Source organism: Dipteris shenzhenensis, chromosome 3 (genome assembly GCF_047967505.1).
Source record: "Dipteris shenzhenensis isolate YYH24624 ecotype China chromosome 3, Dip_SZ_1.0, whole genome shotgun sequence".
Taxonomy (NCBI): domain Eukaryota; kingdom Viridiplantae; phylum Streptophyta; class Polypodiopsida; order Gleicheniales; family Dipteridaceae; genus Dipteris; species Dipteris shenzhenensis.
This window is the reverse complement of record NC_141598.1, coordinates 39,605,164-39,626,145: the sequence shown is the minus strand read 5'-3', so window position 1 is coordinate 39,626,145 and position 20,982 is coordinate 39,605,164. Positions and strand designations below refer to the sequence as shown.

General features: G+C 45.5%; 1 protein-coding gene across 7 annotated transcripts in view; it reads left to right on the top strand.

Moving 5' to 3' along the window:
- LOC147903789 (chromatin modification-related protein EAF1 B-like) overlaps positions 1-12,423 on the top strand; it is a 96,008-nt gene extending 83,585 nt beyond the window's left edge. For 3 of the 7 annotated variants that reach the window (XM_087401293.1, XM_087401286.1, XM_087401247.1), the window contains exons 20-23: positions 7,107-7,328; positions 9,030-9,438; positions 9,561-11,558; positions 11,702-12,423. In XM_087401293.1, the coding sequence (XP_087257419.1) occupies positions 7,107-7,328; positions 9,030-9,438; positions 9,561-11,558; positions 11,702-11,848 (2,776 nt within the window). In that variant the 3' untranslated portion in view covers positions 11,849-12,423. The remainder of the gene's footprint in view (positions 1-7,106; positions 7,329-9,029; positions 9,439-9,560; positions 11,559-11,701) is intronic. The other 4 variants (XM_087401278.1, XM_087401254.1, XM_087401260.1 and 1 more) reach the window with 2 other exon arrangements.
- The last annotated feature ends 8,559 nt before the right edge of the window (positions 12,424-20,982 follow it).

The window sequence follows — 20,982 nt, the reverse complement described above, 5'->3', positions numbered from 1 at the left end:
CGAGCTGGTTAGAGAGAGCCTACCACCACGGGACGAAGGGCCTCTCCCCTCTGCTGAAGGTTTTAGAGGATGGGTCCGATGATCCGGCCTCTCCTTGGAAACCTTCACAGAAGCGCCTTCGTCTCCACACAGGACATCCTCCGACCACTTCAACATCGACCGCAAGCAGACAGCTGTTTGTGGCCCACCTTCCCTTCTCATGAATTTACATATTATCTCTTGGAACGTCAACGAGTTCCACTCATCAGGAACCCGTGGCCCCAGGAAGATGGTGCTCAGACAGGAGCTCCAGCCAGCCTTGGTGGGAAGGGTATGAAGCTTTCGGCTTCTCAGGCCAATATTTGTGGGAAGGTCCTCACAGGACGCTCCCACACCTACTGGGAACCTTCGATTGGCGAGCAGGGGAGGAGCGGGGGTGTCTGTACCTCCATCGACGCTTCTCTAGTTCAGCATGTGTGTGGTTTTGGCACTCTGATCCCAGGACGTGCGCTTTGGGTGGGCTTGCATATTGAGGGATCCCGTATCGGCATCCTCAATATCTATGCCCCGACCGATCTCAGACGGAGAGCCGTTTTTTGGAGGTCCTTGACAGAGTTGTTGCCAGAGATGGACTCTTGGATTGTAGGAGGGGACTTCAACAACCTTGAGACCCTAGAGGATCAGCAGGGACGGGACCTAGAGTTCCTCGGTATAGCTCAGGCAGAGCAGGCAGATTGGGGCTCCTTCCTCTTCGTAGTGGGAGGTCGGGACAGCTGGAGGGAGCCTTCCTTTCGCAGATGGTGAGGGAGTCTGGACTTCTCTTGGGGTTACAGGAGGGAGGGAGGCAGACTTCTGGAGCGGCTGAACCGTTTCTATGTCAGTGATTGGGCGCTTGGCAGAGGAGGAGAGTCAGGAGTGGTTCCAGGGATGACACTCTCAGACCATGCCCGAGTCATCCTAGTCCTGGACTCAGCCTCTCACTCCTCACCTCCACGCTCATGCCGGATCCCAGACTCCATCTACTCCAAAGCAGCGGTTCACAGCAAGATAGTGTACCTGTGGGAGCAGGATTGGGACCCCACCAGGGATATGGCAGCACAGGTAGCTCAGGCGCTTGCTGAGTCTAGCCTCATCTATCAGCAGGAGGCGATTCAGGTTAGGCAGCAGTGTTGGGCGCGGGAGAGGGGTTTCAGACGTGATCTCGCTTCGATTCAGCGGATGCAGCAGTCTTCCCCAGGCTCTGAGGAGCTCAGACAGCAGGAGGTTCGGGCCTGAGCCATGCTAGAGGAGATCACCCAGCGTCGCTCAGAGTTCTCATTTCATGCTTCCAAGTCCTTCTGGGCTAGGAAAGGCGACAGGATGTGCACAGAGTTCTTCAGGACTCATGGATAGAGGTCAGCAGGGGAACAGCTCCGTTCTCTTAGGGCGCAGGATGGTAGTGTCAGGACAGATCCAGACGAGGTCTGGGACTTGGCGACAGATTTCTATAGATCATTGTTCTAGCAGGAGCCCCCAGACCCTCGTGGCCGCCTATGCAGGCAGGGAGGAGGTGTGGAGATCTACACCGCGGCTCGTGCAGCTCAGCATGAGTGACGCCCTTCTCGCCCCTTTCACCGTGGCGGAGATGCAGGATGCGGTGAGCGCTATTGATGGGCAGAAATGCCCAGGTGAGGATGGCCTCTCCAGAGCTTTCTTCACCACCTTTTGGGAGCAGATCCACCGGCCTTTGCTCGCAGCCTTCCAGCATATCTTCTCCAGCGGGCAGATGCCAGAGAGCCTTGCGACAGGCCTGATTTGCCTCATCCCCAAAGGGGGGGGACCGTCAGGAGATCAGACAGTGGCGCCCTATCACCCTCCTCCCGACTGCCTACAAAATCCTCGCCAAGATGATCAGTAGCCGCATCCGCCCCCTGCTACACGACTTGATTCATGACACCCAGACTGGTTTTGTCCAAGATCACAGCATTTTGGACAACATCTTCACTTTCTCAGAGGTGACGGAATGGGCCCAGCATAGTGGCCAGCACCTTGCCATACTCCTCCTCGACTTTGAGAAGGCGTACGACAGGGTAGACTGGTTCTTCTTGGAAGGTACACTCTCTCGGTTTGGTTTCCCGGATGAGTGGATCAGAGGTATTGCTAGCCTTTACAGGTCGGCCTCCAGTCGGGTTATCATCAGCGGCAGGATGGGGGAGAGATTCACACTTGAGCGCTCGATGCATCAGGGCTGTCCGTTAGCGCCCTACCTCTTCCTATTTTTGGCGGAGGCCATGACCCACTTCCTTCAAGCTCGTACCACTGGTCTTCGCGGGATGCGTCTCCCTATTCGAGATGATGCAGAGCTTCTGGAGTCCGAGTATGCAGACGACACAGCCCTATATGTGCAGGATGATGTCGAGTCACTGGAGCGAGTGAGACTGTCCCTAGAGATTTTCTGTCTTGCGGCTGGGGCGAAAATCAACTGACATAAGTGAGTTGGTTTTCTTACGGATCCGGGAGCCAGCTCACAGTGGGGTATTTTCCTGGGGTTTCGTTGGATCCCTAGAGGACAGACGACACGCTACCTGGGATTCCAGGTAGGCCTGGACATCACACCGGCTCAGCAGTTCTTGCCGGTCCTAGCCTCCATACGACGGAAGCTTGCTTTCTAGAGCACGGCTCGGCTTTCCTTGGCAGGCAGGGCCCTTGTGGTCAACCAGGTCCTTCTTGCCACTGCTTGGTATGTGGCCTCTTGCTTGTGTTTCTCGAGATCATGTGTAGCCCAGCTGAGGAGACTGGTGCAGAACTTCCTATGGTCTGGTTCAGACGGTTCCGGCACCACCAGAGCCAGGGTCGCCTGGCAGACGGTCATTCTCCCCCAGATAGAGGGTGGCCTCGGCATCATAGATCCAGAACTGCAGAGTCAGGCACTTCTTGGCAAGTTAGTCATCTGCGGTCTGACCCCAGGAGGGCAGACGTGGAAGCTCTTGCTACTATATGGTCTCAGCGCGTGTACTCCCCAGAGAGGGGTGTTTGGCAGCCTTCTATCCGATGGATCTTCACTTCTGCTCCTTTGACTCAGCCCCGTTCCCCCTTCCTCCGTAGCCTCATCTTGGTCTGGAGGAAGTTGCGACACAGCCTCTCCCAAGTTCCCCTAGCTGCCGAGAGGAGATAGACAGACAGCACCTGATCTGGAGCAGCTAGGTGACAGATGTTACAGGTCGCCAGCTTGGAGAGAGATCCCATATCCCTTGGGCGCTCTGGGCGCGTGGGCCCGCGCGCTCGCTCCGGGTTTGGAGGGACGTCTACAGCCAGCTGAGCCCAGGCGAGCTGGTAGTAGCAGTAGGTACGGCACGTGGGCTCCAGGCTCGACGAGCGGAGATTGATGCTGCCATTCCTGCAGGTTGGAGGATTCCCATAGTCACCGGACAGCTCTTCCCGGGAGATGAGAGGTGGCTAGGACAGTTCACTCCACGAGGCATTCCTTTGGTGGTCGCAGGCCTTTTCTCGGACTCCTCGGTACACTTCTTCTCCGTCACTGATGATAGCCGCCTATAGAGCAAAGTGGCCGTGATCGACCCCCAGCTTCCCTGGCAGCGCCTTCGCATTGTAGGGTTGCAAGGGAAGACGTGGCATATAGACCCCCTGATTATGCAGGACCAGGATTGGAGACTCTGGATATGGGAGGGCCGTTCCTTGACAGAGGTGGAGTGGGACCCAGGAGAGTGGCGATGGCCACCATCGGAGACCTCAGAGAACCCTACCCCCTTCTTTTCTTATAGTGCGCGCATGGGTAGGCGTGCTCTTGGGGCTCTCCAGCGCGGGCTACCCACACAGGCACATAGGTGGTATGCCCAGGGGATATCTCTGGTCTTTCTTCGCACTTTCTGGAAGACTCTTTGGGCTAGCTGGAGGCCGAGGAAGATCTCCTACTTCCTCTGGATGGTGGCACACAAGGGGCTACCAGTTGGCAGCTAGCTGAGGCAGATGGTGTAGGAGGGGCATTGCTAGATGTGCTTTCAGGAGGAGGAGTCCCTGAAGCACTGCCTTTGGAGCTGCTCGCATGCGCAGACGGTTTGGAAGGGAGTCATGGGGATCTTAGCGAGGGCTACACCCGAGCTAGGACCGATCACTTGGGGAGCCGTTTGCTGGTGCAGCACTGAGACAGGACATCACTTGGCTTATGAGTTCTCTAGACAGGATCCCGTCTTTTTCATCACGCAGGCCACCTGGGCATACATGGACAGCTTCCCTTGGCATCTGACAGAGACAGATGCAGGAGCGATGCCTCGGTACCCAGTTTGGGAGATCATAGGAAGCATTGCAGGCTGGCATATCTGGACTTCCAGATGCGCGCAGACTGTAGGAGCTTAGACTTCTTCTGCTACCTAGACCCTAGCATACATTTGGAGCACGATCGTTCACACACTCAAGGGTCAGTGGGATCAGATTCAGGGAGAGTCCCGGGCAGGGAAGGAAAAGAGACGATGCTTCCTTCGCGACTGGGACCACCGGGAGTTGTTTCTTCCAGCACTCTACTCAGAGTCTTCAGTGGCATTACGCCCTTCCACCGTGGCTGTTTGTCCACTCTCCGATGATTATGCCATGAGAGGCTTCTATTTAGCATTTTGACTCCTCGGGCTGAATCCGTTTTGTGATTGCAGCCCGCTGGCCTTTAGGCCTTCTTGTACTCTCGTTTTCAAGTAATATAACTAGCACTACTTTTTGTGAAATAAAAAAACACACTGTTTGACTATGATATATTCAACACCCCCTTTCAGAGCAAAGAGTGTGAGACCCAACATGCAAAGAGTAGACCAATCCCCCCTCCACCACAATATTACAAAGAGCAAGTCCAACTATCCAACACCTCCCGCGTGATAGTGACTTCTCAGTTAGCTTGTGACCGGCAAGGGTAAACCATCACTCGTCATCTCCCCTTACTCTGAACTGTGTGGTCAATACCATCAACCAAAGTAAAAGACAATACATTCATTTATGGGGGACAACCTAGGGCAGAGTACCTCTTATTGACTCCAAATACATTCAATTTAGAGGGACAATTCAAAGCTGAGAACCTTTATTGACTCAACACAAACACACATAGAGCTAAGCATCATCTACCTCCTCAAAGAGGAATAGATCATGCAACATAGCAATTGAAGCTTCCTGCTCAGGTTCAGTAGATGTAGCACAAATATTCTTGAGCTTGTCCAGGTTCTCCTTAGTTGAAGTAGTGAGGTCAAGTTGATGAAGCAATTTGTTGACCAACCTCACACCAAGATGCGCCAATGCTTTGTCATGTTGCTCATCCCTAGATGCAAGTGGTGCTGATGAATCTTTACCACAAGGACTAGGCTCCATAGTAGCAAACTGCGGTAATAGATTTCGCAACAGGAAATGAAGAGCCAGCAAGCTGAATCGAATAACCAGCAAGTAGAGGGGCTGGCCTAGGGCTTTGAAATGGATCAGCAGTGTTCACAAATGCGAGGCGGTTGAAGAAATGCGTGAATAAATGTTTCCAGCAGCTGGTTGACGACCTCGGAGGCTCTAAAATGCAAACCCTAATGAAAACACAGCAGGAATATGCACCGAGATGTAGAACTGAACCAGAAGAGGAGCTGTTGAGGTCGTTATAACTGTTCGAAGTGCTGGAGCAGACGTGTAGGTGTTCCAAAGCGCGACAGCAGGTCCGAAGTCCGAAATCAACAAAGCAGTAGCTGTAGATGCTCCAAGTGCGAAGGTAGGTCTCAACATTTTGTAAAGCGGCTCAGCAAGACAGCTCCAAAATGCAAAGGCGGCTGCAGCAGGTCTTCAAGGAGAGAATTGGCTGATGTAGATGTGCTGGAAGGCCAGAAACAGCCCCGAAATGCCTCTATTGAAGGCGGCTATGCAGCAGTGGCTCAGAAACACTCGGAAATGCCTTCAATGACCTCAAACTTCTACAAGTGATGTGCACAGATGGTCGGCTCTGCTGCAGCAGCTTAGAAACCCTAGATTCGGTGATGCTCCAAAACAGCCTTGGGAACCACACGTGCATGCGCCTTTTGCAGGAACTGCCGACCAGCAAGCTATAAAGGCCATGACAGCACCTAAAGCTCCAAAAGGTCTCGTATGAAGGTGGGCTGTGGATAGGCAGAAATGGAAGCAAACGGCTGAGGGAAGGAGGCAGCTAGGGGCGGAAATGGGCAGGCTGCATAGGAGAGGCGGCTGAGCAGAGTTAGGGTTTAGGGTTTGTTGGAGAGGATGATGACATGAGAGAGAGAGAGAGAGAGAGAGAGAGAGAGAGAGAGAGCGAGAGTTAGGGTGTGAGGAAATAATGCTCAAATAAAGACATGAAGAAGGTTTCATTCATTCATCAAGTGTATCAAGACAAGTGAAGTACAAGCCTTATAAAGGCTACTCACTCACACACTAGCACCTAGTGCATATGGGATAAGTCCCATGATGACACGTGGCACTCACACATAGACTAGTTCTAGATCACCCAGTACTACACACCAACACACTCTTTGACTATGATATCTCCAACATAGACTTTCTGGTGTTTGGACCTCGCCTCCTCAATGATAGCCCTCAGAGTGAAGATGTGATCTAGAGTAGAATGTTGCCTCTGGAATCGTGCTTGTCCTAGTGCCCGCTGTCCTCAAGCCTTTGTATACTACTGAGCTCCCTCTCTAATACCGACCCATAAATCTTGACCAAAGTGTGGCCAATCATGAGGGTGCGATAATTCCCAGTATCCATAGGGTCCCCAGCTTTGTGTATTGGCACAATAGTGGTGGTGCTCCAAGCAGGTGTGAAGCCGTGCCATACTTCCTGGTTGAACATTTGTGCTAGGACCGGAGCTAAGACCTCCAACCCATGTGCAAGTGCTCAGTCCATAGGCCCTCATGATCCTGTGCTCTCAGGTTGTGTAGCCAATGGAGTGCAGCCCGGCACCATTATGGATCATGGCAGTGAAAATGTCTCGGATCTGCATTTGTCGGTCTGTGTGATTCTGTGGTGGCGAGGGGGATGTGGTCTCCTCGATCTTTGAACGAGAGAGAGAGAGAGAGAGAGAGAGAGAGAGAGAGAGAGATGTGTGCTTCGATTGCAATTTTCACCTACTTGTATTATGGGTAACACTGTCTTGGTTCCATGTGAAGGCCACTAGAATTGTGTGAGCAGTCGTCATCAACTGGGGATTTGGTTCCACATGGTTATCCTCTTCAGCCTGCGCATGGGAATGGACTCGGCATGCCAGGTATGCTGGCATCAGGGTCAGGAATGCGCCCCGCATCCTCTGGGATGTCTTTCTTACATGGAGCAAACGGTTTGCAATTGAGCCCTGGAATGACGCCTGCTGCCATAAGTGCTGCTGCTACAAGGTAATTACATATATGGTTTGATCTTTTTCTGTGTGGGCTTTGATATCATTGTTTCGATGCTAATTATTGAATGACGTTTCTGCAATTGTGACTGCATTACTTCTGTATTTGTTGGATCGCTGCAATACATTACTCTAGTACAATAACACAAGTGTATGCACGTTTGAAGTTACTATTGGTACTGAGCATATGTACATTGTAATGAGTAAGGCCTCTATCAGCTTTGTTTGATTTTCAAGCAAACTTACTGATGGTGGTTCTATTTTTATGTAAAGCTATAGTTTGGATGATTTCTTGTTTGTTTCATGATTGCTGATGGGGTGAGTTGGCAAGGAACACCTTTGGGACAGTGAAACATAGTCTGCATGGTGAATTGAAACACATTGCCTTAAACTATAACATCTTTCTATAAAGAACTCAAAGCAAGGTTGAACATGATCTTTGTGATTTAGGTCAGCTTAGCCCATTCCTGCTGCTTATCAACCCTATTGGAGGGCATTACGGAATGAGATCACAGTGCAGGGTATATTAGAAATGCTGTAGGCCAACCTTTGTCCTGAGTGCCATCCTTAAGCTAACTGAGTCTGCCCGTCTTGCTTGGAGCCTTGACAAACATTTAGTACTCAGAATTTGCATAAATATACACTCATATACATGCATAGTGTGAACATGCGGAGATGTGTGCATGTTTGAGAGCATGTGCTATACATATATTAACACCTCCAGTTGTGCATTTTGGTGAAGTTGGTGTATATGATAGTAGCTAGCGTTTATGGTTTCTAAACTTGTGAGTGATTAGTTAGTGGTCGCAAAAACTACACTTTCTGTTTGCTGTTACTATCAATGTTTCAGGATATACATGTGTGTGAATGGATTATGTATTATATAGGATTTCATCCTGATTGGTAACTGAAACAAAGGGCAACATAGCAAGTCACCGTGAAGCAAATAGAGACAACACATAAATTGGTCATGTGGCTGTGTCTGCATTTTTCACCAGGTTATTCTTTGTGGAAGGCTATTACCAAATTGTTAAGGTTTTCATTGTACTATGTGCTATTGTTTGCCTTGAGTTGAAGCATCGTATTCAAAACGTTTATGTATGTTCTACTTAGGACCTTATTATAAAGCCTAGTAATTGTGCTTCATGGCTGATTAAAATTCAAAGTTCTTTCTGGACGTAACATAGCAAGGTGGTATGCATCAAATGTTCTGTTCCAGTGTCCATGGTAGTTAATCGAAGTTTGTATGTTTTTGTGGGATATACCATGAAATCAGATTTACCAATCATGTTGAGAGTTTGGTGGCACTTGCTAACTCTCCATAAAATGAGCTGTTATCATATCTTATCATTCAGTGTTTTTACAACCATGTCAAAATCTGTTTGTACAGAGTAAGTCTCTTTTCAAAGGGTAGGTTTGCATTGGATTTTCTTGACACACAAAGGACTTCTAAAACATTGAACTTTTGCAATACCTTTATCACTCTTAACTTGTTCCGTATGTCCTGTGACAAGATGTGATGGGCAAGATGTTACATACATGTTCAGTGATGCTTGTTTTTACGTCAAATCCTTTGTCTGACTGCATGCCTTGTGTATGCTGTGGAATGAAACTGCAATGGGTTGAAATTTCCTTTAAAGACCATTTTCTTGACTTTGCATTTACTGACTTCCTTTGTTGGAATGAATTTTTTGAATAGGGATGCTCAGCGCATGGCAGCTTCAATGAGGCCACTTACAGAGGAACAGCGGTTGCGCTACAACAGGATGGTAGCCGGTCATGGCTTACAAGCACAGGCTTTATCTGTCACATCAGGCTTGCCTCTTGTGGGTTTGCCTAGTCCAACTGATTGTGCGGCAGTTCCTATGCTGGCTTCAGGAAACAGTGCTGGAATGATGTGTGGTTTAAGCAGAGGTATGCCTCTTCCCACCAGGACTGGGCTTCCTGGAATGGGCTCACCTGGTGTTTCGAATCTCTCTGCTGGCATGAACAATATACTCCCCTCTGCTGGAGTTGGATTACCCGGCTCAGGTTCTATCACTCCTGGTGCTACACCTGGTCCCATGAATATGATGGGGAGACCAAGAGAGGCCATGCCCATGGTTCGAGTGAGACCCTTCAGACTTGTTTTGTAATTGCTTGTTCTTTTAGTTTTCTATGAAGGTGATTATATTTTTGTATATACCACTATTTTTCCATGCTTTGAGAAAGGAATGCATTTGGATTGCAGTCAGGGCAACAGATGTTTATACAAGAGCTTCAACAACAGGCTGTTCAGGGTCATCCTCAGGCAGCAGCTGCTTTGAATAATCTGAACAGTAATTTAGCCAATGCTGTAGTTTCATCACCAAGTCAAAATTTTACTGCACAACAGCAGCCTCAGCAGTTACCGCAACATAATCATCTACATCAGCAGCAGCAGAATCTGAGTGCAAACCAGCAGCAGGCTTATAACATGATGCGCATTGCAAAAGAACGGCAGCAGTTGCAGCACCAACATCAAAAACGGATGCTCCAGCAACAACAATTTTCTCCAAACTCCCTACAATCGTCATTGCAACCCTCACAATCTCATCCAATTTCTCAGCAGCAGCATCTTCTGTCTCCTCATGCGCATCTGCTGTCCCAGCAGCATCAACAATCTCACCTCTTATCACAGCAGCATGCATTACCAACACAGCCACATCAGCAGAGGGGGCCTCCACAGCAACAGGCAGTCTTAGCATCATCAACTCTCCAACAGTCAGTACAGTCACCTTCTGCTTCTTCTCTCAATAGTAACAGTCAAAGCCCTCAACAGCAGCAATCTCTGTCGCAAGCACAACCGCCCCCACCTTCAACTTCATCAGCACAGGTTCAAAACCAGACCAAGCCACAGGTTCAAAACCAACCAGCCAAGCAGCAGCAGCAACAACAACAGCAACAGCAACAACAGCAGCTGCAGGGAAAGAACTCCAAGGGAATAGGAAGAGGATCTGTGCCATTACAAAGTATTTCAGGACAACAGGGCCAATCAAATATGTCACCTGGTCAGCTATCTGCACAACAAAAGGTGTCTCATTCCATGCCAGGGCAACGTGCGTTCCCAGCTCAGGGGCCAGTCACATCCGGGCAGGACCTGTCTGGTGTACCCCAAGCTCCTATTGGAGGGCAGCCAAACCATATGCAAGTTCAAGCTGTTGAAAATCTAGCAATAAATTTGTCTCAAATACCCACTTCTGTAGCTCAACATCAAAAAAGTTTTTCTCAACATATTCCAGGTAAACAACTTCCTCAACAGCAGCCACCCCAAATCCCCACATCTTCATCTACATCTTCTGTTCAGCCTGCATCTCCACCTCCAGGATCAAGTGTAGCGCAGCAGACTCAAATATCTGTCTCTCCACAACAGCAGCCCTCATCTCCCACAATTTCTTCAATGACGTCATCGCACCAGCAGCAGCGTCGTTCAAATCAGCAGTCACAGCCCCAGCAACGCAGACCTCCACAACGGCAGGCAGGTTCCAATGTGAGCATGCCGCTGCCGTCACAGGCTGGAAAGAGTGGATTGCAGCCAAGCCCTGTACCTCCAACTTTGTCCGGGCAGCCTGGGCATATAGCCTTCCAGCTTGGAAGTAACATGAACAATCCTTTGAGTATGGCATCACCACCTCCTGGCATTCCTCTTTCATCTCCTATTATGACCAGCAGCGGAGGTGTCCCGTCACCTCAATGGAAATCGGGTCAGAATTTTTCTCCAATGGCAGCTGGATCGTATAACCTGAGTCGTGGTAATAGTGCGGCAGCATCCCAGGCACCTCACCTTTCCACAGTGGCTGCAAATGGCAATGCAGTCGTTGCCAATGCAACCCATTTAACACATGGCAACGGTGCAGGCAGCTTGCAGCAGCAACAGGGTGCAGCACAGATTGGTGGAGTGCATTCTCAGAAGCCAAGTGTGGGTCCTATTGCAAGGGCAATGTCAGCATCCCAGCAGAATTTACATTCTCAGCGGCAGCAATCACATCAGCAGCAACCTAGCTGTGTTCAATCAATGCAGCTGACTAACAGCACAGGATCTTCACAAGTCAGGCCCCCTGTAGCCACTTCGTCTGGAATAGCAACTGCTCCAGCGTTAGGCTTGGATGGAGGATCTCAGTCCCGTGCCAACATGGCCTTTCAAACCAATGCAGTGGCAACATCAAGTCAGACTGTTTCTGGATCTGTGCTTATGTATAATGGTGCACAGGTAGTGAAAATAAAGCCATTGGATTCAGCCTTACTTCGCAAGTCTCTTGGGTCTCTTCTAATGTTTTTTGTATTTTGATGTGCCACCTTATTTTAGTCTGCTGACTTTGGCAACCTTGTGGGTTCTTGGTCATTCTTATACAGCACCGTCAGACTCACCAGCCTGCTGTAGCTACGCAAGGACATGCACTGTCTACCACTTCATCTCCTATTGTGTCAGCTTCAGGCTCTGTGCCTTCCAACGTAGCTGGGACACCCATGGTTTCTACAATTCCAAAATCTCCCAAGTAAATAGTGGGAATTTTGCAATTTGTACCCCCCGATTCTTTGTATTTTGTTCTGTAGTCTGGTCCCAGGCTACCTGGTTAGATGGTTAACATTTTCTGGGCTTCCGGGGAGCAGTTGAAAGAAGGTGCTCGAAGTTTGTGTGGTCTGACTCAGACTCTCAGCAGAAAATTGGCTTTGTATATTCTTGGAGTCGAAAATTTCGATCTTACTAACTTCCAGGCCCAAAAATCTCATTGGGCTTTTCGAGGTAATAAATGCAGCTTTTTGGCACATGTTCTGATTAGGTCTACCGGGTATAGTGGAAATCCTGGAAGTGTATATTCAATGTTAAAGACACAGACGTTTGTACAGAATGTACTATGTGAGGTTCAATCAGTCCTTTTCTTCCCTGAAAAATGAGTATGTTTTTGCCCTGATTCAGTGTTGGCAACTGTTGTCCTTGCAACAGCATTTGCCCTGATTATCTGAGATTGTCTGGTGTAGTCTATGGTTTTTTTTTAAACTGTTAAAGCAAACAATGCTTTAGCTTAAGCTTTACTCTTTCTTGTTTTTTGCAGTCAGAATTAAGGGAAGGGATTGGGATTTGTGAGTATAGGGTATGCTAATATGCTTTCCAGATTTTGTCCTTGCATACAAAACCTGTAGTTTGTTAAGTGTTTGCCATGTATAGGCCAGCACACTTCAAAGAGTAGAAGGCAAATCAGCTTCTGTCACATCCTGGCATGCTTTGTACCGGATGTGTTTCCTCTGCTACTTGTCCTTGCTTGTGCTTCCTTGTTACCATTAGAATGGTGGTGGTTTGGAGTACCTAGTTATTTCTATGTAGGTGGTAAGTTCATGGCTTGCTGCGTTTGTTATCAGGGAATCGGTCAATTTGAGCTTATAAATTCAGTTTTCAGGTTTACCTCTTCTAAAGGAAGTTGTATATGACTGCTGCTTTCTTGTGTTTGTATAAATCTTGCACACTTGCATAAATAGGTTTTGTAGTGTTTGTACGATGCTTGTCATGGTTGTCCACAAAGGCTTGCCGTTAGAGAACTGGTTACAGTTGCAATGATCGTCAAGAGGGGTTTCCTTTATGGCTTGGGTCTTAGCTCATACTGCCATTAGAATGATGGTATATGCTAATGATGCAGATACATGATGTATTTGATTTATGCATCTTGATCCAAGCATAACATAAGAATATCAGCTTGTGCCTACGCTAGGTATTTGATTTATGCATGAGTCTCGTGAGTGCGTGTGCGAGCATATGTCAGTGATGCAAGCTGTGATATGTGAGCGCGTGTGAGTTGGATAACGGATGGGGGTGCAAAGTCCCAGGCAGATGGTTAGGCAAGAAGAGAACAAGACAAAGGCTCCAAGAGGATTTACGGATTAAGCAACGTGAAGATTCTCGAAGCATATGAGAACCACACAATACCTTATGAGCTTGGCAAAATTGTGTATGTCTCACGGCACACTTGTATAAGCTATCATCCAGCAATAGTATATTAGCACAACCAACATATCTGAAAGTCACCTCCAATAATATAGTAGAGAATGCTTCTTATGACTAAGTTGCAACATGCAAAATAACCAATACTATGTCCATATGTAAAGTAACAAGGGGATCCCACTAGGGCCTTGCCTTTTGGAATGTTGTTGTGGGTTAAATGTTGTGCATTATGTGCAAATGTATGCAATGGAATGTATGTCCAGTATGTGAATGAGGTATGTGCTTGTTTGTTAGGGTTGTAAAAGTGCTCCATATATGGTCTAAATGAGAGATGTAAGTTGTTAATTCTTTGAATTCTATGTTAAAGCGAAAGTATTTTGTCACGGTTAAATTTGTTGGTTGTTGAGAGGTATCTATGCTCAAGTTACAACTATGGCCTTGCTTTCAACAAGGTGGCACAATCACTTAGTCCCATTTAGAGAAAATGTGAAGTAACTCAGATAAATATTATGAAAAAAAATATATTCCAATAACTTGTAGAAGGAGATGAAAGATACAAATTGGAAGGAAAGAAAAAGAGAAAAACATAAGTGAAGGCGAATAGATATGGGGAAAGGTAGATGAGTGAAAAGAGAGTATGAGTGGGGATGGGGTCATTTTGGTAAGGGATCCTCATTTAAATACTATTACATGCTTTTAATAAAGGTGGTGTCATACAAGCTAAATGATAAAATAACTCACCATCCCTCGTGTAAGGCCAAAAACTTATCCACACAGAGAGACAAAGTCATTTAGATCTTCGCGAAGAGAGATTTTCCTAAGACTCATTACAATGGCCTAAACTATCACTAATCCTAGCATTAGGCACAAAATAAACTAGTCAACTTGACCAAATGCATTGCAAAAAGTGGGATGGACTTGATTAGCACAAACTAATCAAGTCTATCCCTTAGGACCCTTACAGGGTTGAAAAGTCTACAAAGTCTTGATCCAAGCATACTATGAACATGAAAACAATAAGAGACTCTTAGTAGTGCATAGAGCAAGGTTTTTAAAAGCGATACGACAAGGTTGTGATTGTACTCAAGGACACCCGTTGAATTCAAAATCTTAAGAAATGAGCATATTTCATACATCATTAAGATCGATGATACACCTTTTGTGTTATAACTAGAGTTGAATTGGATTTTTATGTGGATAGGTTCATACAAATGCTTGAAAAGTGCACACATTGATATACTTGTAAGAACTTTGCTTATATTTGAACATGCATATGCAACATGGAAAAATAATATTAGTGAACCTGGATTATCTCATTTCTTTCAAAAGATACTCCATGAAGCCTTTAATATACGCAAAGGTCTCATGGGATTACTAACGGGTGCTTTGTTTTTGCATTCGGTCATAATAGAAACTTGTAAATTGTTAGGATATTAGATAGAGCTAAAAAGAATACTTTGCTTAGAAGACATCCACGTGTAAAAAACTTATTTTCATGATTTTTTTAAATTACAAAAGATTTTAATATACCACAATAATTAAGTGAACGTGACACTTTAAGGAAGCCCACTACATTCCTTATCTAGCTTATTGATAGCTAAATCTAAGCATGTACTCTCATTCCTCTCTCTATGGCAAGCCTTTCTGAACAAGCATCTGGCAAACACACTAAGCAACCTTTTCATGCAAGGGTACACGATTTCTACAAACATAGGAAGCTAATAGCTATACACATTTGCCATTAGGAGAGGTAAACATGAAGATTATTTTTAAGCTGAAAAGACAATTCTTGATAACAAATCTTTCCTAAATGCTGACAAATGTGGCAAACAACCTTATCACCCATGAATAGAAATAACAAGTGAAAGGTATGTGTTTGATTATAAATAGGTCCTTGGTGTTTCTCTACCCTCCACATCATATTAAGGTTGATAAATTGAAGTTAAGTTAGCTTTCTCGCTCATTAAAATATTTTGGTAGATGTTTAGTAAACTTCTAGTTGTGATATTAAGTGTTCATAAAGCCCAAAGACCTCACGTACAACTAATGTGCCAACTCGAGAGATTTTATGTATTCTCTACCATGCATAAGTTGTTGTATCTATGGACTATCCTCTACATTGCATGATTTTCTCTTTTGTGTTGGATGAGCTTTGATTCAATTGAAATAAGTGATTGTATATTTCAAGGTATGCAACATGATTTTATGTTTTCTCTACCATGCATATAATTGTTGAGTCTATGGACTATTTGACACCTCAGAGAATGTAGGAGAGCAAGAATTCTTCCACATCTTGGAGGAGATCACTCCCTTGGCAAAGAGTGGAAGGTGAGGGCTATCTTCTTTTTTGCATAATTCCATCTTTTGTTTTGAATGACCTTCGATTCAATTCCAAACAAGCATTGTTGATATTTGGTTGTATAAGTCTTCAACATACATTGTAAGTTCTTGAAATGCACGTTTTTTCTTGTTGTGTTGAGGTTTATAAGGCTTGTCTAGCCCTTACACATGGAGTACGAACTACACACATCACATTCAGTGAAGGTTTTTGGTACGGTTTGCCCAAAATTGTGGCTTTGGTGCCATCATCTCTCAAATCAAGTTTGGAGCATCTCATCATCAAGGATGTGGAACTTTTATCATAATACTTCAATATTGAAAAGGCAATTCTCTTTTTATTTCTTTTTAAAGTTACAACTAGTTGCATGCATTTCAAGTTTGGACCCTTGATTTTCTTGCTTGTAAACAAATATGAGCAAAGGCTGTTAACATTTAATGATGTTTTAAGATTGTAAAATACTCTTGAGCAATAAGGTTGATCAACATTCAATGCATTTTAAGCTAGCAAACTTTGTGGCATCTTTGTTATAGTAATTAGTACGATTCCATGTCATTAAGGTGGCATCATAATCTAGATATTATGCACCGTCTACCTTACTTAAATCTTTATCACATGTCATGATTGCTAGAATTTGTTGCTCAATACGATCACAACACAAGTAGGCATACGACTAAAGCTAATTTTGTAGGAGTTACATGTAACATGTCACTATGCTTGATGTGAAGAGATGGTCCAAGCTGGCTTAGTAGAGTTGACGTATCGTGAGACCATCACACTAAGCACATGGCATCCTTTGGAGTTCCTTCAATTGGTGCCAAAGTAGGGTTTTAGATATTTTTCCCCATGATGTGTATGTCCATTTATTAATTTGTGGCATGCAATTGTTATTGGCAAGCTACTGTTAATAGCATTTTGGATGCATTGATGAACGGAAGTTGGTTAGCTCATAGTACATAGGGTTATTTGGATGAGCAATAATAGATTTTCCTACAGTATATGTGGGTGCTCTAAGCATAGGGCACATGATATGTGGGTGCTCTAAGCATAGGGCACCAGCTTAGAGAAAGCTAGTGCCTCAACCACTTGGTATCCTCTAGGGTTCCTTCAATGGGTATCAAATTAGGTTGTAGATGTTTTCCACAATAATAATAGAAGTTGGTTAGCTCATAGTACATAGGGTGGTTGGATGGGCAATGTGAGAGTGCTCTCAACGGAAGCAAGAATGGAAGAGGGAGCGAGAGAAACAGAGAGCCACACAAGTTTTAGTGGATGCAGAACCACCCTAATCTTCTTTTTCATTCATTTATATATGTGTTTGAGTATTGTACATAACCGAGGTAAAGGCACAGTGACCTTTAACCCCCACAACCTCCCACTTAAAGGACAATGTGCCTTTAAGGGAGAACAACCAGTGAGCATACTATCCAATGCCCATCAATACACGACAATACTCAAACTGCTGACTAGGTAGACTCTTCGTCAGCATATCTGCAGGGTTATCATCTGTATGAACCTTGACAAGCTCTATGCACTTGTCCTCAAGTACCTCCCTGATGGAATGGTACCTGACCTCAATGTGTTTGGTCTTTGCATGAAAGACCGAATTCCGTGCTAGCTGAATAGCACTCATGGGATCACTATGCAATGTCGGTACACCTGTATGAATCCCCAAATCTCCCACTAGTCGATCAAGCCATATAGCCTCCTTGCAACCCTCTGTGGTTGCAACATACTTAGCCTCTGTGGTAGACAAAGCAACGGACTTCTGTGCACGAGACATCCACGACACTGCACCACCTTCAAAGGTGAACACATAACCAGAAGTGGATCTCCTACTATCCACATGCCCTGCATAGTCTGAATCTGTGTACCCAAGTACACACATGTCTCCTCTACCAAAGCAGATGTACATCTCCTTGGTACCCTTCATGTACCTCATGATGCACTTAACTGCCTCCCAATGCCTCTTTCCTGGATTAGCCATATACCGGCTAACAACTCCCATTGCAAATGCAATGTTTGGTCTAGTAGCTATCATAGCATACATAAGACTCCCAACTGCTTATGCATAAGGAACCTTGGCCATCATGGCCCTTTCCTCATCTGATTTGGGACTATCTGTATGACTCAGTTTCATATATGGAGGCAATGGAGTACTCACTGCCTTCCCTCCCTCCATATTGAAACGCTGTAATACTTTTGTAACATACTCTTTTTGTGAAAGCCAAAGGAGTTTCCTACTCCGATCACGCGTGATGCGCATACCAAGAATATGACTTGCAAAGCCCAAATCCTTCATATCAAAGGCCTCATGCAACTTGGCCTTTAATGCATCTAGCTCATAAGTATTCTTGCTAGCCAATAGCATATCATCCACATATAGTGTCAAGATTATCAGGCTATTATCCTTAGCCCTTTTAGTATAGAGGCAGTGATCACTTCACACTTTCTAAAACCCTGGGACTGAATGAAAGCATCAAACTTTTGATACCATTCTCTAGGCACTTGCTTAAGACCATAAAGACTCTTCTTTAGCTTGCAAACTAAATGCTCTTTGCCCTTTTCTTCAAAGCCTTCCGGCTGCACCATGTAAATTTCCTCATGCAAATCCCCATGCAAGAAAGTTGTCTTGACATCCATCTACATAAGCTCCATATCGTCTGCTGCCACTAGTCCAAGCATGCATCTAAGTATGGTCATCTTCACAACCAGAGAGAATATCTCATCAAAGTCCACACCCTTCTCTTGCTTGAACCCTTTAGCGACCAAACGGGCCTTGTACCTAGGCACATCATCACCTATGACCTTCATCTTGTAGACCCATTTACATATGGCAACTCTTTCTTTCCATGTGGCAAAGAAACCAAGTCCCAAGTCTATTCTTCATAAGTGAACTCATCTCTGATTGCATAGCATACTCCCACTTGCATTGATCCTCACGCATCATAGCCTCTCTGTAGCAAGAAGGCTCCCCGCAATCAGTAAGCATCACATAGTCTACCCCTGGAACAAACTTATCAGGCGGTCTAGACACTCTAGATGATCTTCTCAAGGGCATTTCAGCTTGCTGTCCCACCTGCATATCAGCCACATTTGGCTCATCATTGCCACCAATAGATGATCCATCATCTACCCTTGATTGTATCCTGTGGGAGTATTTGGTGGTACCATTTCTTGCACATTTGGTGCATGGACAGCTTGCTGTCTATCAACATATGCAGGTGGATTCACATCCTGGAAAGTGATTCTCCTCATTTCCACATCCCTCATGGGTGCCTTATGCATCTTCTTCTCATTGAAGACTACATCATGGTTGCGTATGTTCTTCTTTGCTTCTGGATCCCAAAGACGATAGCCCATCTCTCCACTTTCACCATAACCCAGAAAGATGCATTTCCTAGACTTAGGATCTAGCTTCTTTCGAAGCTCTTTTAGCACATGTGCATATGCCTCACACCCAAATATACGCAAATGAGAGTAAGAGGGCTTCTTGCCACTCCATGCCTCTTCAAGAATACCACCATCCAAACTCTTACTAGGTGATCTATTGATCACATGCACTGCAAGGCTTCATTGCCTCAGCCCAAAAACCACCAGAAAGACTTGCATTGGAAAGCATGCATTGCAAACTTTCTTGAATGGTATGGTTCATCTTTTCTGCAATTGGATTTTGCTCTGGAGTACGAGGGGATGTGAGCTCCCTCTTAATCCCACGTGTATCACAGAAATGCTGAAAGTCATGAGAGAGATACTCTCCACCATTGTCAGTCCGTAGGCATTTAAGCGTTCTACCTGACTGATTCTCAACCAAGGCCAGCCATTTCTGAAATACCTGGAACACATCACTCTTCCGAGCTATAGCATAAGCCCACACTTTCCTAGTTGCATCATCAATGAATGTCACATAGTATTCAACCCCGCCTAATGACCGTGTAGGCATGGGACCACATACGTCTGAATGCACCAAATTAAGCTTTTCAAACTCTTTCTTTCCCCTTCTTTTATGGGCTGATTTAGTCTGCTTCCCATAGAGACAATGCTCACAAAATTCAAAATCAGAGAAACTCAAATGTGGTACATAACCCAAACGGCATAAAAGTTTCATTCCATTCTGGCTCATGTGTCCCAACCTGCAATGCCACAAAGAAGTGCTTGGCTACTCGGTTATTGCAACAACATGATCGAATACCCCTGATACATGTAAGGGATACAAAGTCCCACACTTGGCACCCCTGGCCAAAAGCATAGAGCCCTTCGGAATTTTCCAAGTCTGAAAGCCAAAAGTGGTGTGAAAACCAGCATCATCTAGCTGACCCACTGAAATAAGACTCTTGATCAACTTAGGCACATGTCTCACATGTTTCAAAACAAATGCAGACCCATTTGCAAAAGAAAACTTTGTCACCTGCTCCCACTATGTCACATGCATAGTCATTTTCAAGATGCACACAACATGTCTTTTCATTGTCATAAGTGGAGAACCATTCCCTATGGGATGAAGCACCAGAATCCAAAATCCAATCCTGAGAATACGCATCATCTGAAGTGGTAAGCAACTCTACAGATAAACTAGACATGAAGAGAATGTCATTGTCACTATCATGTGTGACTGCATTGATCTTCTCAATCTTCACTTTTCCTTTGTCCTCCCTTGGACTCTCTTCCTTTTGATTTGCACCCCAATTTGCATTCTTATCCTTTTGCTCTCTTTTCAGCTTGTAGCAATCCTTTTTCATATGGCCCTTCTTGCCACAGTGGTAACACTCAATGTTCCGTGCCCTGGATTTGCTACGCGACTCCCCTCTTTCTTGGGACTTCCCCCCTGAACTGTGATTTGCCCCTTTGCACATTTAAGGCTGCATCCTGCTTGTTGTCCTCCATAGACTTCCGTCTAATCTCCTCGACCAACAAGCTACCCACAACATCATCAAATTTCAGTACTCCACTAGGTGCAGAGTTACTAACAGCTGTACGGAAGGTATCCCATGAGGATGGCAATGAACATAAGAGAAATATTGCCTTAGTCTCCGCATCAAAATTCATCTTTTGAGCCTGAAGCTGGCTGAAAATAATATTGAATTCATTCAAGTGAGAAGCAATGGAGACCCCCTCCTTCATCTGCAGCTCAAACAACCTCTTCATGAGGTAAACTTTATTAGAGGCAGTTTCCTTTTCATAAGTGGCACACAGTTTCTTCGACAAATCTTCTGTAGTCTGCTCATTTACTACTGTGAAATAAATTGACTCTGCAAGATGAAGTCTAATAGTAGATTTTGCTAATGCATCCAACTCATTCCAATCATCTTCAGACATATTTGCAGGCTTAGCTTCAATCCCTGCCAAGGGTTTAATCTGCTT